At 39.3% G+C, this 17,038-nt stretch overlaps 1 protein-coding gene across 12 annotated transcripts in view; it reads right to left on the minus strand.

The window, feature by feature from the left end:
* Positions 1-6,496: 6,496 nt before the first annotated feature.
* Positions 6,497-17,038, minus strand: part of LOC124145697 (cGMP-specific 3',5'-cyclic phosphodiesterase-like) — a 150,482-nt gene continuing 139,940 nt past the window's right edge. For 7 of the 12 annotated variants that reach the window (XM_048393400.1, XM_046515586.2, XM_046515580.2 and 4 more), the window contains 5 exons: positions 16,833-16,971; positions 16,368-16,451; positions 13,630-13,753; positions 11,707-11,912; positions 6,497-10,408 (listed from right to left, as the gene is read on the minus strand). In XM_048393400.1, coding sequence (XP_048249357.1) covers positions 10,241-10,408; positions 11,707-11,912; positions 13,630-13,753; positions 16,368-16,451; positions 16,833-16,971 — 721 coding nt within the window. In that variant the 3' untranslated portion in view covers positions 6,497-10,240. Of the gene's footprint in view, positions 10,409-11,706; positions 11,913-13,629; positions 14,286-15,247; positions 15,362-16,367; positions 16,452-16,832; positions 16,972-17,038 lie in introns of those variants that run through there. The other 5 variants (XM_046515584.2, XM_046515585.2, XM_048393401.1 and 2 more) reach the window with 5 other exon arrangements.

The raw sequence follows: 17,038 nt of genomic DNA on the forward strand, positions 1-17,038 counted from the left end.
TGACATGACAATACACCCGAATCGTGCTACTAGGGTGGTGGGTGGTATGTGAAACTTGGAACAGATGTCATGACAATACACCTGAATCGTGCTACTAGGGTTGTTGGTGGTACGTGAAACTTGGAACAGATGGCATGACAATACACCTGAATCATGCTACTAGTGTGGTGGGAGGTGTGTGAAACTTGGAACAGATGTCATGACAATACACCTGAATCGTGCTACTAGGGTTGTTGGTGGTATGTGAAACTTGGAACCGATGACATGACAATACACCCGAATCATGCTTCTAGGGTTGGTGGTATGTGAAACTTGGAACATATGACATGACAATACACCTGAATCATGCTACTAGGGTTGTTGGTGGTACGAGAAACTTGGAACAGATGTCATGAAAATACACCAGAATCGTGCTACTAGGGTTGTTAGTGGTATGTGAAACTTGGAACAGATGACATGACAATACACCTGAATCATGCTACTAGGGTTGTTGGTACGAGAAACTTGGAACAGATGTCATAACAATACACCAGAATCGTGCTACTAGGGTTGTTGGTGGTATGTGAAACTTGGAACTGATGACATGACAATACACCTGAATCATGCTACTAGGGTGGTGGGTGGTATGTTATGAAACTTGGAACATATGACTTGACAATACACCTGAATTGTGCTTCTAGGGTGGTTGTTGGTACGTGAAACTTGGAACTGATGGAATGACAATACACCTGAATCATGCAACTAGGGTTGTTGGTACGTGAAACTTGAAACTGATGACATGACAATACACCCGAATCATGCTACTAGGGTTGTTGGTGGTATGTGAAACTTGGAACAGATGACATGACAATACACCTGAATCATGCTACTAGGGTTGTTGGTACGAGAAACTTGGAACTGATGACATGACAATACACCCGAATCATGCTACTAGGGTTGTTGGTGGTACGTGAAACTTGGAACTGATGGCATGACAATACACCTGAATCATGCTACTAGGGTTGTTGGTGGTACGAGAAACTTGGAACAGATGTCATGACAATACACCCGAATCATGCTACTAGGGATGTTGGTGGTACGAGAAACTTGGAACTGATGACATGACAATACACCCGAATCATGCTACTAGGGTTGTTGGTGGTACGAGAAACTTGGAACAGATGTCATGACAATACACCAGAATCATGCTACTAGGGTTGTTAGTGGTATGTGAAACTTGGAACTGATGACATGACAATACACCAGAATCATGCTACTAGGGTTGTTGGTATGTGAAACTTGGAACTGATGGCATGACAATACACCTGAATCATGCTACTAGGGTTGTTGGTATGTGAAACTTGGAACAGATGTCATGACAATACACCAGAATCATGCTACTAGGGTTGTTAGTGGTATGTGAAACTTGGAACAGATGACATGACAATACACCTGAATCATGCTACTAGGGTTGTTGGTACGCGAAACTTGGAAAAGATGTCATGACAATACACCAGAATCATGCTACTAGGGATGTTGGTGGTACGAGAAACTTGGAACTGATGACATGACAATACACCCGAATCATGCTACTAGGGTTGTTGGTATGTGAAACTTGGAACAGATGTCATGACAATACACCAGAATCATGCTACTAGGGTTGTTGGTATGTGAAACTTGGAACAGATGTCATGACAATACACCAGAATCATGCTACTAGGGTTGTTAGTGGTATGTGAAACTTGGAACAGATGTCATGACAATACACCAGAATCATGCTACTAGAGTTGTTGGTATGTGAAACTTGGAACTGATGGCATGACAATACACCAGAATCATGCTACTAGGGTTGTTGGTATGTGAAACTTGGAACAGCTGTCATGACAATACACCCGAATCATGCTACTAGGGTTGTTAGTGGTATGTGAAACTTGGAACAGATGACATGACAATACACCTGAATCATGCTACTAGGGTTGTTGGTACGAGAAACTTGGAACAGATGTCATGACAATACACCAGAATCATGCTACTAGGGTTGTTAGTGGTATGTGAAACTTGGAACAGATGACATGACAATACACCTGAATCATGCTACTAGGGTTGTTGTTACGAGAAACTTGGAACAGATGTCATGACAATACACCAGAATCATGCTACTAGGGTTGGTGGTATGTGAAACTTGGAACTGATGACATGACAATACACCCGAATCATGCTACTAGGGTTGTTGGTATGTGAAACTTGGAACATATGACATGACAATACACCTGAATCATGCTACTAGGGTTGTTGGTACGAGAAACTTGGAACTGATGTCATGACAATACACCAGAATCGTGCTACTAGGGTTGTTAGTGGTATGTGAAACTTGGAACAGATGACATGACAATACACCTGAATCATGCTACTAGGGTTGTTGGTACGAGAAACTTGGAACAGATGTCATGACAATACACCAGAATCGTGGTACTAGGGTTGTTGGTGGTATGTGAAACTTGGAACTGATGACATGACAATACACCTGAATCATGCTACTAGGGTGGTGGGTGGTATGTGAAACTTGGAACATATCACTTGACAATACACCTGAATTGTGCTTCTAGGGTGGTTGTTGGTACGTGAAACTTGGAACTGATGGAATGACAATACACCTGAATCATGCTACTAGGGTTGTTGGTACGTGAAACTTGAAACTGATGACATGACAATACACCCGAATCATGCTACTAGGGTTGTTGGTGGCATGTGAAACTTGGAACAGATGACATGACAATACACCAGAATCATGCTACTAGGGTGGTGGGTTGGTACGTGAAACTTGGAACTGATGTCATGACAATACACCTGAATCGTGCTGCTAGGGTGGTGGGTGGTATGTGAAACTTGGAACAGATGACTTGACAATACACCTGAATTGTGCTTCTAGGGTGGTTGTTGGTACGTCAAACTTGGAAGTGATGGAATGACAATACACCTGAATCATGCTACTAGGGTTGTTGGTACGTGACACTTGAAACTGATGACATGACAATACACCCGAATCATGCTACTAGGGTTGTTGGTGGCATGTGAAACTTGGAACAGATGACATGACAATACACCAGAATCATGCTACTAGGGTGGTGGGTTGGTACGTGAAACTTGGAACTGATGTCATGACAATACACCTGAATCGTGCTGCTAGGGTGGTGGGTGGTATGTGAAACTTGGAACATATGACTTGACAATACACCTGAATTGTGCTTCTAGGGTGGTTGTTGGTACGTGAAACTTGGAACTGATGGAATGACAATACACCTGAATCATGCTACTAGGGTTGTTGGTACGTGAAACTTGAAACTGATGACATGACAATACACCTGAATCATGCTACTAGGGTTGTTGGTGGTATGTGAAACTTGGAACTGATGACATGACAATACACCAGAATCATGCTACTAGGGTGGTGGGTGGTACGTGAAACTTGGAACTGATGTCATGACAATACACCTGAATCGTGCTACTAGGGTGGTTGTTGGTACGTGAAACTTGGAACTGATGTCATGACAATACACCTGAATCGTGCTACTAGGGTGGTGGGTGGTATGTGAAACTTTGAACTGATGACATGACAATACACCTGAATCGTGCTACTAGGGTGGTGGGTGGTACGAGAATCTTGGAACTGATGGCATGACAATACACCTGAATCATGCTACTAGGGTGGTGGGTGGTACGTGAAACTTGAACAGATATCACGACAATGTCATTATTAATTTTATTATGTTGTCTTTCACGTGGAAACTAATACATGATGATGTAAATGGATCATAAGATCACCAGGACGCAAAATCCAAGAGGGCCTATGGCAGGCTCTGTACCTGTTGTCTGTCTGACATCTATGGACTTCTAAGAACAGTCCAAGGACTAAACATTAATTTGAAGGAGACTGCTTACCATATGGAATTTAGATAAATATATTGGGTGTTTGTTTTTCTTATTATGAATAAGATTAAAAATTGTGAAAAATGTTGAAGAATTTTCTTAGAAAACACAAGGCCTAGGAAACTTAACCATTGTAGGGTTTGTACATATGAATGACCATATTTTAATGAACAACGCTCGGTTGAGCAGTCGTCAATTGTATTATCTTCCCCGAAGGACACTGGTCACCAAACCCGACTTGCGTCTCTACTTGCTTTAAGTGTGGAACTGGAGACCAATTATACTCGGAATTTGCCGCGGGGGAATATTGGATTCGATGTGTATGTTCCTCATGAACTTGTCCAAACATTTGGTAATACATGCGCTCTTTGTGCTTCTGTCTGAAGTCGTACATGATGATCTCCACATGAGCTTACCGGCTATATTCTTGAGAGAAGGGTCTTTTTCTCAAGATAATTATTCGATATATTTGTGACTGTTCTTTCCATAACTTCGCATAAATCGAACGTTGATGAAATTGGTCTATATGAAGCAGGCGTTTCATCATCGTTCCACTACACTTTGGGCATGAAAGTAGATTTATTACTTGACGTTTTTTCGATGGTAGCACGGAATATTTCAATAATTTGTGCAATAATATTACCATTTGAAACATCAACATATTTATTTTTATTTTGTCAGAGCCATACCCGTGCTCGTGGGTTTAACCAAGGTGGCGTTAAACTTGATTCACTCGCTCTCACCTCGTTTTAATTATTAGTTAAGAAGTAAAATGTTACTCGTATCACAAACACAAGTAATATCACAAAGAAAAGACAAATCCGACCAGTTTTTGTTTTTAAATTTCCATTGCAGAACATGGACAAAAGTTCTGAGAAGACTGACCTGAATTTCTGTAAATAGTGAGAAGTGATCACAAACGGAAGCGGTGTCTTGGGACACGTCTCAGTTACATTTAGATGCTTAGGAGGAGGATTAACATCCTCCCATATCTATTCGGGTCCTTTTACCATCATTTAAAATTACCAGGTGTTTCATCTCAACCCTTTTCAACAACTGTTCTATTGTAATCTGTTTTATTATTTCACCACAAAAGAACCTGACCATTAAACTCGGCAGGGATGAAAAGGGTTCAGGACCATCCTCAGCTTACTTCAGGTAAGCGGGGGGCGGTCGGGTAGCCTTGTGGTTAAAGCGTTCGCTCGTCACGCCGAAGACCTGGGTTCGATTCCCGACATGAGTACAATGTGTGAAGCCCATTTCTGGTGTCCCCCGCCGTGATATTGCTGGACTATTGCTAAAAGCGGCGTAAAATCATACTCACTCACTCACTCAGGTAGTCGGTCAACCATCCTTTTGTTGGTGTGAGGACAGGCGGTATAACGTCTCATGACAACGACATGATGTGTGTGTTATGTGCATGTTTGCTGCATGCATGACCCAAGGTCACCCTACACCAACAGTATTGTCCAAGGATAACGTGATATTCGTGAGGTGTATTGCTTTTTTCAAACGTGAATTAAAAAAAAGAACTCCTTTGATATTTGTTCGTTGTTTCACAAAGAGAATGCAACTAGCAAATCTCGAAGGACTATATTCTGAATTATCTCCCCTGATAAGCGTTCAAAACCTGCGGATGACGAACCCAGGGGCCATCCCAAATCCTAAGAAGAAAGAAAAGCTAGACAGTTTTGACAAGCAAGCACTGAGGGATGTCACTCCATCTGTCGTTATTGATTTTACTTACTACCGACAATGACATAGACATGAAACACGGATTTTCCGACGACTGCGCATCTCCTGCTACTCGGATGGTGTTTAACCAACACTTCTTGTACAATATTAAGTTTTTATATAATAAGGAAGTTTAAATCAAATTTCCTCTCAAAAGTCAATTTAATTTATTTACATGTCTTTGAGACATTCTCTCGTCGTCGGGCTTGATATTAAGGTGACCTTGGGTCATGGAGTCATGCATGCAGCAAGCATGTTTGACACACATTATGACATTGTTATGAGACGGTAAATCGTCTGTTCTTACCTCCCAGACCCTGACAACTAGGGTTTTGACAAATGGGGTAGAAGACTTAAAAGTCCACGTAACAACAGACCCCGTTGTGTTTCACTGTCAAGATATGTGAGCGTTCACGTAACAATAGACCCCGTTGTATTCCAATGTCAAGCGATGTGAGAAATGTATAATACGCATGTTTAAAGGTGAGTTAGGACAGTCTATTTGTTTGTTTGTTTAACGCCACATTTTACCGGATATTTCTGCTGATTTGGGACTTTTGTTGTTTTTGTTTAACGCCGCATATTCCAGCTATATGACGGTGCTCTGTAAATAATCGGGTCTGGACCAGACAATCCAGTGACTGACATCTTGAGCATCGATTCACGCAATTGGGATCGATGACATGCATCAACCAAGTCAGCGAGCCTGATCACCCGATCCCGTTAGTCGCCTCTCACGACAAACATAGTCGCTTTTTACGGCAAGCGTGGGTTACTGAAGACCTGATCTACCCCGGATCTTCTGAATACGATGTATGGTATGATGGTAAGTCAGCAGTAACGACAAACGCTTTGCTTTGAGAATCACTCAGCTTTAATAGAACAAATGAGTCAACAAGAAATGTATGAAACTGGAAACGGATGTCGGAGATAGTTTGTACGACCATTGACCTAACAACGTCACTTTCCACGTTTACCGTCACCGACGTTACACAAACAAATTCTAATTGTAGAGGAGGTAATCGATCCGAGATGCCGACTTTCATGTTGATGTAAAATAACGCTGTGTTCACTTTTAGAAAAAGAGAGATGTTTTTGTTGAATTTATCAAAATAAATTATTTATTGGACATGGAATCACTTCATGTGCTTCACCAGATCGACTTTCCCCAGAACGGGCTAAAGGTACCCATATCCACGGCATTTGTTGAATCAGCGATACTTTATTATAGATTTCACAACTCGGGTACACCATCCTCAACAAACGTTCCCAATAATAACAAAATGAATAATAGTACAACTTGCTTATTGTGAGCATAACATACTGTCATAGTGTGTTCAATGTGAATACTTTGTGTCAAAAAGGGAACACATGATATTTGGTGTTAGGTATGAGAAAACACGTTTAATTCATGTACAAACACGTGAGAAACATACATATTGCATATGTACACGTAATATCACAAATAGTACAGATATATTTACAATGTGTATTTGACAAATGAGAAGCACACGTTTACAGTGATTATGTGCAGGCTTTTTCAAGTGAGTATCATTATAATATGTTATTCGTTATCACAACCGTGTAAGTTGTCATCTCATTTTTGCAAACAAGATGGCATTATACGTGTGCATTCCTAAACTATAAACATTGATTCTCAACAGAACCATCAAATGACCTTTCAAACAAAACTGATAATGTTTATTTCAGTAATGGCAACACGTACTATAACACAGCTTTGCGATGATGAACAATGTAGGTTAGCGTTATAGAAACCACCCAATAAACCTGAAAGTGCTTATTGCAGTGATACAGATTTGTGTCCAGATTAATGATGCCCTTATTATGTAGCACTTACAGGGTTCAAATTACACGTTGACTCCCCAAGGAAGGCGATCATATCACACAAAATAAAACCACACATTATATATATATTGTCCAGTTTGCTATCGATAAACCTTACGTCACCAATATTAATATTCTATGGATAAATTACCAAGATAAAACTTATATCATGTACTAGAATATATTGATAATTTCATCCTATTGTTATATTAACGTTGTGCAGGAACAAGCACTTCGTCATTCTGTTGATTGTCAATCACAAATATTTGAAAGCATTGTTACGAAGTAATGCCGTTGTCAACCCTTCTACAAACTTGCCCTTAATACGTAAATGAGTTCATATAACGAGGTCTAACTGGTGGTATAAAATACGATGCCCCTTAAGGGATGATGTGCTCCTATGTGATATGTTAATGACATGGTTTTGTGTACAAGCTGATGGATGCTTTGTTCGATACTTAACAAGAACGAATGGTAAACAGTACATGTAGTTAATGACGCCGCGTACAGCGTGTTATCCGTCCTTGTCAGTTGACGGAAATTGAGGTATATTAAACAAAACTGTTTCAATAGTGTAACATTTGGTGAGACACATAGAAATTCAAGGTTAACAGTGGTGTATAAATGCATTCTACCCTACAACATGGGAACCACGTTTTAATAATAAAGGTGTGATGTTTGGCGTATTATGACATATTGCTGCATGATCTCTATATCATGTGAGATACATTCGAAACACCTTGGCAAATTCTCATATATGCACCATTGAGGATATGGTTTAGCATTGAGCTTCAATCTGCTCTATATGTGGAGTGAGAAAATAAGTGAGGGTACTGATTTCACCCATGTTCTCGATATATCAAAGCAGAAACGCTTGATTTGATAGGTATTTTTTAGAAACAATACGAGTTACACGTATGGACATCGCCAATGGCCGAGGTGTTCCGAATGCCACATCAATCAAGTCCGCGATAATATCTGACAAGACATATCACAGTGAGCTTCTGACACTGACGACACATTCTGACACAATCAGTGGAAATTTCGGGGAAAATCCAGTATAAACATGCAGTATCACAGATGTGACTTCTAAACATACTGAAATCGACATATAATTTGGCTACAAGAAAGGCGAAGTGACAACAGTTCCTGTGGTACCAGATACGTTTTTCAATCTCCCTCTGCATGAAATACATGAAGTCGGCAGTGTTTGAAATAAAGTATCATTGTTACCGACGTGACTCTTTCGAGCATTTAATACCACCAAAGCATAAACGATATTTTAAAACGAGCTTAGCCACAAAAGTACCACAGGTCGTGTTAACTGGCACAGAATGTTCACGACTATGAGAAGCAAACTTTCAGCACTTTCGGCTCGATTGCATTCCGTCAATTTGTGGAATGCAAAATGAATTTATTTATCCTTATCGAAATTCCTTAATGCCACGCTGTTGATTCATGTTTTAAAGTCTATTACATTCCATACAAAACCTATAAATGGCACAGATTTGAACACATCGCATTGATTGCAAAATGTGAAAAGTTTACATCAAAATATCGCAACTGTAACATAAATTGATTTTAGAAGTTGTCATACTTTGAGAACCATGAAGTAGAATCTGAGGAGCTAGTAATGTGTACGTACGTGCATACCGCGAACCTGAAGATGAAGACATAGAGAAACAGTAGGTGAAGACGTAGAAGTTTCGGCTCTCTGGTATATATAATTGTGAACTAGAATGTGAAGATCTGATTATTTCGCATCTGCTGGTATAACCGTGAACCGAAAATGAAGACACAGACAGACCTACTCAGATAAACGTAAACCAGATGATAATCTACTTGGACAAATTTGTAGCCAACCAAAATATGACATCAGAATGTTCACTGAGAGGTTTGAAAGAACCAACACCCCCTTTCCGGGACAAAATCAATTAAGCTAGATAGACCATTATTTTACGCCAATCAGATAAAGTGTTCACTCATGGAAATACGTTCTATGCAAACATAAATGACCAATCAGACCAACTATATTCATTCAGGCTAATCAAATAGAAAGAGAATGATAAACTATGTAAAGTATTAAGGTTGGTAGAAGCCAGTCACGCCCATGAGACCTGTCCATAAATAATATCTACATGGTCCATCAAAAAGATATATTCATCGCGTATGCAACATCGCGAACCAACAGATTACATAAGACCAGTTAGCACCTCCGCTAGGTTAGTCAACACCAAACGCCAACAGATCCACAACCTCTGTCAACACCAAGGACCAACTCATCCATATTGTCAGTCAACGCCAGAGAAAACATATCCACATCATCAGCTCAAGGTTCAACGTAACCATAACGTCAGTTCAACGTGTCCATAACGTCATTCAACACCAAGGGCCAACATTTCCATTTCATTCACCAGCAAGGTCCATCAGATCCATAACGTCATTCAACACCCCGGGTAACATATCCAGTTCATTCACCTGCAAGGTCCATCAGATCCATAACGTCATTCAACACCAAGTGCAAACAGATCTGTAATGTATCAGGGCTCTTCATCGCGTAATATAATCGCCCTTAAGTCCATCAGGGTCATCGATTTACTAACGTCTTTTAGTTCCTATAAGCCATTACGTTTGCTTGGTAGATCAATGATCACAGGTTTGCCTTCCCGTCGTACATCGCCATCTTCTTTCAGATGCATCTGATAGTTTGAGTTTGGCACTGAGAAAGTTCTAGGTATAGGTGCATAAGGTCGTTTCAGCTCATGACACAGAAGCCACTCTTTTGCTTTTTACTCTTGCAGTGTTTGGGTGAAAAGTCTTGGTCACACACTGAATCCTGTTTAATGGCTTTCGGTGTAGGTGCAGTTGGTTGATACTTTCTTTGTGGTGCTTTATTAACGGATCTACTACTAACTGGAGGGCTCTGTGGAAAGAAGAAAATGCACAATATCGAGTATTGGACACAATGATTAGGAACGTACGTCTGGGTTGTATAACAGCCTAATTCTGCGACAAGGGATGAGGTAAATGCTTTCAAGACACAGACAGATTTAGGCAATGTATGACACTTATTAACAGCAATATTAGAGACTACGTGAAGCTAATATTTCGGGTGTTTATTGACATTTCGTGGCCAATTCAAGGCAGTAGACGCCATATGTACACAACACATATCCATTTATAAAATACCCTACCCCTACATCAACTGAATCGACAATTGCAAAATGTTCGAAACACAATTTGTTATTTAAAGTAGACGTCCTTGTTTATTACTCGATTCGGAATGGGCTAGTTGATACGCTGTGGTATGAATAGCAAAATCAACAGTGGTCCTTCATGTCAAACAATTAACTTTAACATATACATAGCACAGAAATGTAGAATCATCAATTCAATTATGTGATAGTGAACAATGACAACATACACTTTGGTGCAAGTTTTAACATACATCATACAACATTAAGAAAAAAAAACGTAATTAACGTATTTCGGTGGAACATGTGTGCATGCATACCAAATTTTTCTCAAGTAAACCAAAACTCGTGACAATTTCCAAAATACACTCACTAAAGTTTCGTGTCCACACATGTCTTTGATAATCTTGTTAAAAAGTTGTATTTTTAATATAATAATATAAAGACACATTGTATTAATGCTGCCGTTGTGATCCAAATGTTAATAAACTTGAGAAGATCATTGTTATAGATCTTTTAAGGTAAAATCATCTTGATACGTCTTCAAGATGCTTCTTCAAATATGTTCCACTTCGTAGTCCTTATTAATGACCTTCCCCAAAGAACTGTCTAGGCTAAATGATTTTAAGTTCTATAACTTTGGAATGGTTGCGCATTTCCTCAACATGTGTAATCAACTGAAAGGTTACCTACGCAAGTGTTAAGAATCGAAAGTTAATATCTATTCTCCAAAGCTTCGGAATCAGATTTTTTACATAGCTTTCATATTGTGGTAAACACGCAATCTAGAGAAATTATATAGTCACGGACTAATAAGTCAAACTGACTTTCTCCGGTCGTCTCCTTGTATATGTGGAAGCGAATTGATACACCATTTTTGTTTTGCAAGTCACTTGAAGCTTAGACATTCTAGTCAGTACGTGTACTCCTTCATAAAATGAAGCTTTTCAGTTCAATAAATGTAACTATTATCACAAAGCAACCATTCCAAAGATATACGCTTTTAACATTTCGTTACCAATGTTACCTGGGATCCATTGTGTGCAGACTGTGCAGTGTGAGACGAAGCGCCATTTTGTTTTTGTGAAGCGAGAGTGACTGAATCAGTGTCACGTGACTTGCTAGCTACATGATCATTGGACAAAGGCTGTGGAGAGGGTTGTGGTGACGAACTTAGAATTTCTTTGCTACTGTCCGTTTTACTTCCGGTTTCCGGTTTAGGAGTGTTGGAGGCTGTTTCAAGAAAATAGGCACCATATTAGCACGTCCATATTTATGAACAGGGAACCAATTGTTTATACGGATGTACTGCTATTTATATTTCAGCGAACGTTGACATGAATTCTTTAGTTCAGAGCAGCATTTGTCCAGAGACATTTTTAAGTTTGACTATCTGTTTGGTTATATTTTAGAAAGATTATTAACCATTCGTAGAATTTACATAATATAATAAATCATAACAGAATTTCATGAAATGATAATTCAGTTTATGTTTGAAATGAATAGTATGATTTGAGAAGAACACACGACAATGAGAAGTATTAGTAATAGAACGCTAATCATCTACAGACGACTCCTTCCACTCTACCCAAGAAGAGCGACGTATATTGTACATAGAACCATTTTAATTTATTAATGTACATGATAATCACATTTCAAGCCCCTTTGGCCTTTACCACCCAACCTTACAATAAGCAACATCTTATTAAAAGTTAAAGTGTCCAGAGTTAATGATGGTATGATGGCATCATGGAAGGAGTCTGTGTTATATTTGAGAGCCGAGTGATGGTGACAATTAAGACCCGGATACGGAACATTCGAAGCCAAGAAAAATGCTATCTGTTTCAGTGCATACAGTGTGTTGAAAAGCAGAAGGAAAATGCAATTATTAGAATTATTTATTTGAACTATAAGCATGTGAACACTTGTGAATAAGATAAAACACCCTTACGTATTATATGACCCAGCTACAGTGACATTCTGGTAATATTTGAATGTCATTTGAACGCGGAAAATACCTACATCATTTTCTCATCGCACACATACCCCCACCAACAGCCAATGAGGGTATAAAGAAACGGGATGGGGAATACCGTCTAAATACTGCTATAGGTATGGGGAGGGGGACAGAGGACATGGGAAAAGTATGAATCTTACCATAAACACATATCTATATCATGTAATCAGTAAACAGATATATCCTGAGCATCAGTGTCATCGTACTGCTTTTCAAAAGTTTCAGTTCCTGCATATTTTCTATGGCTGAGATGTGGGCTAGGGTATACTAAAGCAAACTGGCGGTCAATTAAATATCGGTTTGCTTTTATGCGTTTTTGAACTATTCGTGTTCTGAAACAATGTTCATTTAATGCCATGATTGGTGTTATTCATCAATGTCTTTTGTACCGAATATCATGGTCCATGAATACTACTGCAAACAAGAATGATAAGGACTGGATTCAGTTAATGCATATGCGTTCTTAAAGTTTAAATTTACTTTCAGTGTTAAGGTCAGTTCAATAATTTTAAGAAAGGGCGCAAACCATGCAGGATGGTGCCGAGGGTGCCTGGAGTAGTGATGTGGACCGAGTGATCATACCTTCATGCAAAGATGCCAATTACCGTACGTTTAATATTTAATGAATGTGTTCAGAACTGGCGAAAAAGCTATGCACATGCAGAGAGGCATACAAAAAAAAGACCCCAACGAAGTTGAATCCCAGTTCCCAGTATTCCATTTGCGACAACACTAACTCCACTAAATTGAACCATACTATGGGAGGGGCAGGGGTGGGTGGGGCATGCGAAGGTTAACAAGTTGCTAGCAGTTGTTAGGGTTAACAGTTTAACAGAACTAAGGTCGTTAGACAGGACAAGATCAAACATGTGAGCAAGGGAGACCGTAGACAGAGGTCACCAAGACTTGAGGTCACCAGGACCTCAGATGCACCTGGTGTAGATGATGACTCCTTACACTCTGTATCTATGTTATCAGCCAAATGCTGCCAGTTTGTCCTATTGCTTTGGCATCCATTATACAATGGGTCCAATTTGTCAGTCATCGAGGCAAACAGCTGTCAAATAGGTACCAAAATCATCTGTCAGTGACACGGCATTGATCATGCAGACAACATAGAAGTGAAGAGCAGAACTATTTGTCATACAGTCACTCAACATAATAATGTGTAGCGATACAAAAACACAAAAATTTAGATTTTTCACTTTAAATCGTGAAAATCAAGATTTTTGCACATTTTTAATTTTATCAAATAGTTTCAGTTCAGATCCGAGGCCCTCTGCCACCCAATATTGAAGTGGGCGGATTTGACAGTTTCCGACCTCTTACTTGAATTTGAGATATCATGTTCCAAATAACGGGGAACCACAGTATGTCCAGTATTAGTGGCAATTGATGTATACGTCAGATTGCTGGTGACGTAAGCATTTTACACACGAAAGCATAAATATATTGCGTGTTCTACGGACCCGACGCAGCTGCGATGCCCTGTGCTACGCACTACCGTGTGAAATGACTTGAATATACATTGAGTGCAAAGTGAGTGTCAATTATCCTGTCACACATCCAACTCTGACTGTAGAACTGCTCTGCACCACAGAAATACATAATATAAATTGCAAGAAAATGCTTATGTTAACAAGACAAATCTATCGTTAAAAGTCATATATGAATATGTTACCGTAATAAGAATATACATTTCATGCATTTTCAAAGTTCATAACTATAGGAAATGGACAATATACATTATTATCAAATATGTTTTCATCTGTATGACAAGTTGCTGGGTATGTAGATTACAACAACGACACCCGACATTGCTTCAGTCTTGTATATAGAGGATGTACCGAAGGGATGCGTTAAAGGATTAACGCAAAATTTAGAAAAGATATCAGTTCGAAACACCATTCCTATACCAAACCCAGACAAACAATACGGGTACTTTTACATTTTTGTCAAAAGACTATACTTACTGGTTGTTTCACAGAGTTTTCATAGTTAGGAACAATAAGCTTTTTATATCCTTTTACACACTTCAATTAAAAAGTTCGTGATGTGGTTGAAATCTAATCATGATCAATCCAATAATGTCATTAGTTCAGGATTGTTCAGGATATTTTCGTTTTAAACATGATGCTTTTATATCATGCTTTTAAGTCTAATTGATTTCCTCTTACTTTTGGCTAATTTCAAGTTATCGATGAGATTACGTATTTGTATTATAATGAAAGGCCTACAAACCGTGTCTTTATGACTTACAAACTATCACGTAGACAGTAAGCACTTAATGACAATACACGAGCATAACTATTACTTCTTTCAATTACCATCATCTCCAGCGAAACTAAGACAACTGTATGTATCAATCAATCGAATAACATTTCAAACATGACATCGCTATCATACTACCTATAAATACGAATCACTAATATGATGTGAATATAAATCTTCTATATCCGAAACTGAAGCCATGCAAGTGTTGCTTCTACTATAGTACGACAACCAGGCACACGAAAATAATAAGAGTGTACAAGATGTCGCTGTGCCGCACTTAACCACTGCTCTGGTCGGCCTCCTCGCTCTCTGACATCTGGTGCCAGTTGTCTCTGTTAGTCTGAACACCCTGCAGTAAGGGCTCGAGACGGGTCCATTTGTCAGCGAACATCTTAAGCGACATTGAGCGACATTGAAATAGCTTTAATCACAAATCACAATGGAAGAATCTTAAACATCGCTCTGTTCTATCCATACAATCTTTGATGTCGCAGTGACACCTGCGATGGACGCGAAAGGTGAATTTGATTTTTGGTTATTGCATTCTGCAGAATTTATGTCCTTAGAATTTGGTATTGTCCCTTTGGATACAGACGTGATTATGGAAAGGGTATAACAGTAACACTAGCTTAATGCCGTTTTTCTTTTGCATTCATGGAACAGAAAGCCACATGTAACAATTTGAAGAGCCTGTTAAGCTGTCCTTAGCATATCAAACCAAAGAGAAAGGAAAACGTGGCAAATGAGGACCTTTTCCCCATTTTTTATCTGTGTGTAGTGTTTGGTGCTTTATCTTCCTGTTCGGTGCCATACTCCCTACTAGGAAGTCAGAGCTTGAACATCGTAATTCACATTAAAGTCCTTAACAGATATTTGATATTTGTTAAAAAAAGTCGTAACTTTGTGTTTCTGACATACAAATTATACAAATTGTCAAATATAATGGCCAAATCAGTTTTCTCCCGTCGATTATTCGGAATATAATACACTTTTTATATATACAATTGTCACCAAGAGTTGCGGATCTGTCGTAACATGTACACAATGAATGCTTGAGCTAGCCTTTATGCCGTCTTGAGCAGTATTCCAGCAGCAGGACGGGGTGGGGCACGACGGGTGGGTTTCGTACATTTCCCCATGTTTGGAACCGAACCTGGGTCTTTGGCGGTACGAGTGGACGCTTGAACCTCCAGGCTACCCGACTGCCATGTTCACAGTCATATTCCCAAGATTGGTAATACAACAGGGCGCGTCATAGCGAGGTCTGACTTTAATACCAACATGTGTACACATAATGTTTCACTGGGTTATCCATGCTCAACAAATGTTTGGTTTTAGACACTCAAAATAGCTGCTTATGTAATATCAAAGCAAGCATATAACAGTAACTTATTCACCTTGTAGACTGGCATACATATTGCATCAATGAAGCCGACCTGCATCTTTGGGAGTTCATCCTTTTTGTCCCGATCCATCATTGGCTAAAATATGACCAATACCAAATAAGAATGCAAACATAGATAATTCCCTTGAAATTAGTGCAGCATGTTGCTTGCACAAGTCTACCTCGGTTTCTGAAATGTATCCGTCATATAGTTACACGTTTACCTTCACATGCAAAATGGGAATATCTAAATATAACATTAATATGATAAATCTTCTTGGCACACACACACACGTTAACCATACTTCATTTTGGATCGTTAGAAACGTGCCAGTACCGTATTTTGACATGTTTTATAGTTCATTGCCAAGTAATATATGTGGCATGCATTATAAGCAAATAACCAATAACTAAATAATGTGCCTCTAGTATTGATTTACATAACATCACTTGCCACTTGTAGAAGAAATATTCTTACTATTGGCTGCTCTCCTAGTTTTGTCTTTTCAATATCTCCCTGCTCAAAGAACTCTCCAGCCACCAACTGGGCGACATTCTGTTGGATATCCCACGGTTTAGCAATCGCAGCGACGTCGCACGCCGTCATCATCATTGCTCTGCAATATCATCGACATGACACATTACATCAAGTATCCATTTTCTGCCGTGAACAGCAGAGCCAAG

This window comes from Haliotis rufescens, unplaced genomic scaffold (assembly GCF_023055435.1).
Source record: "Haliotis rufescens isolate VD_foot unplaced genomic scaffold, xgHalRufe1.0.p SCAF_12, whole genome shotgun sequence".
NCBI classification, from domain to species: domain Eukaryota; kingdom Metazoa; phylum Mollusca; class Gastropoda; order Lepetellida; family Haliotidae; genus Haliotis; species Haliotis rufescens.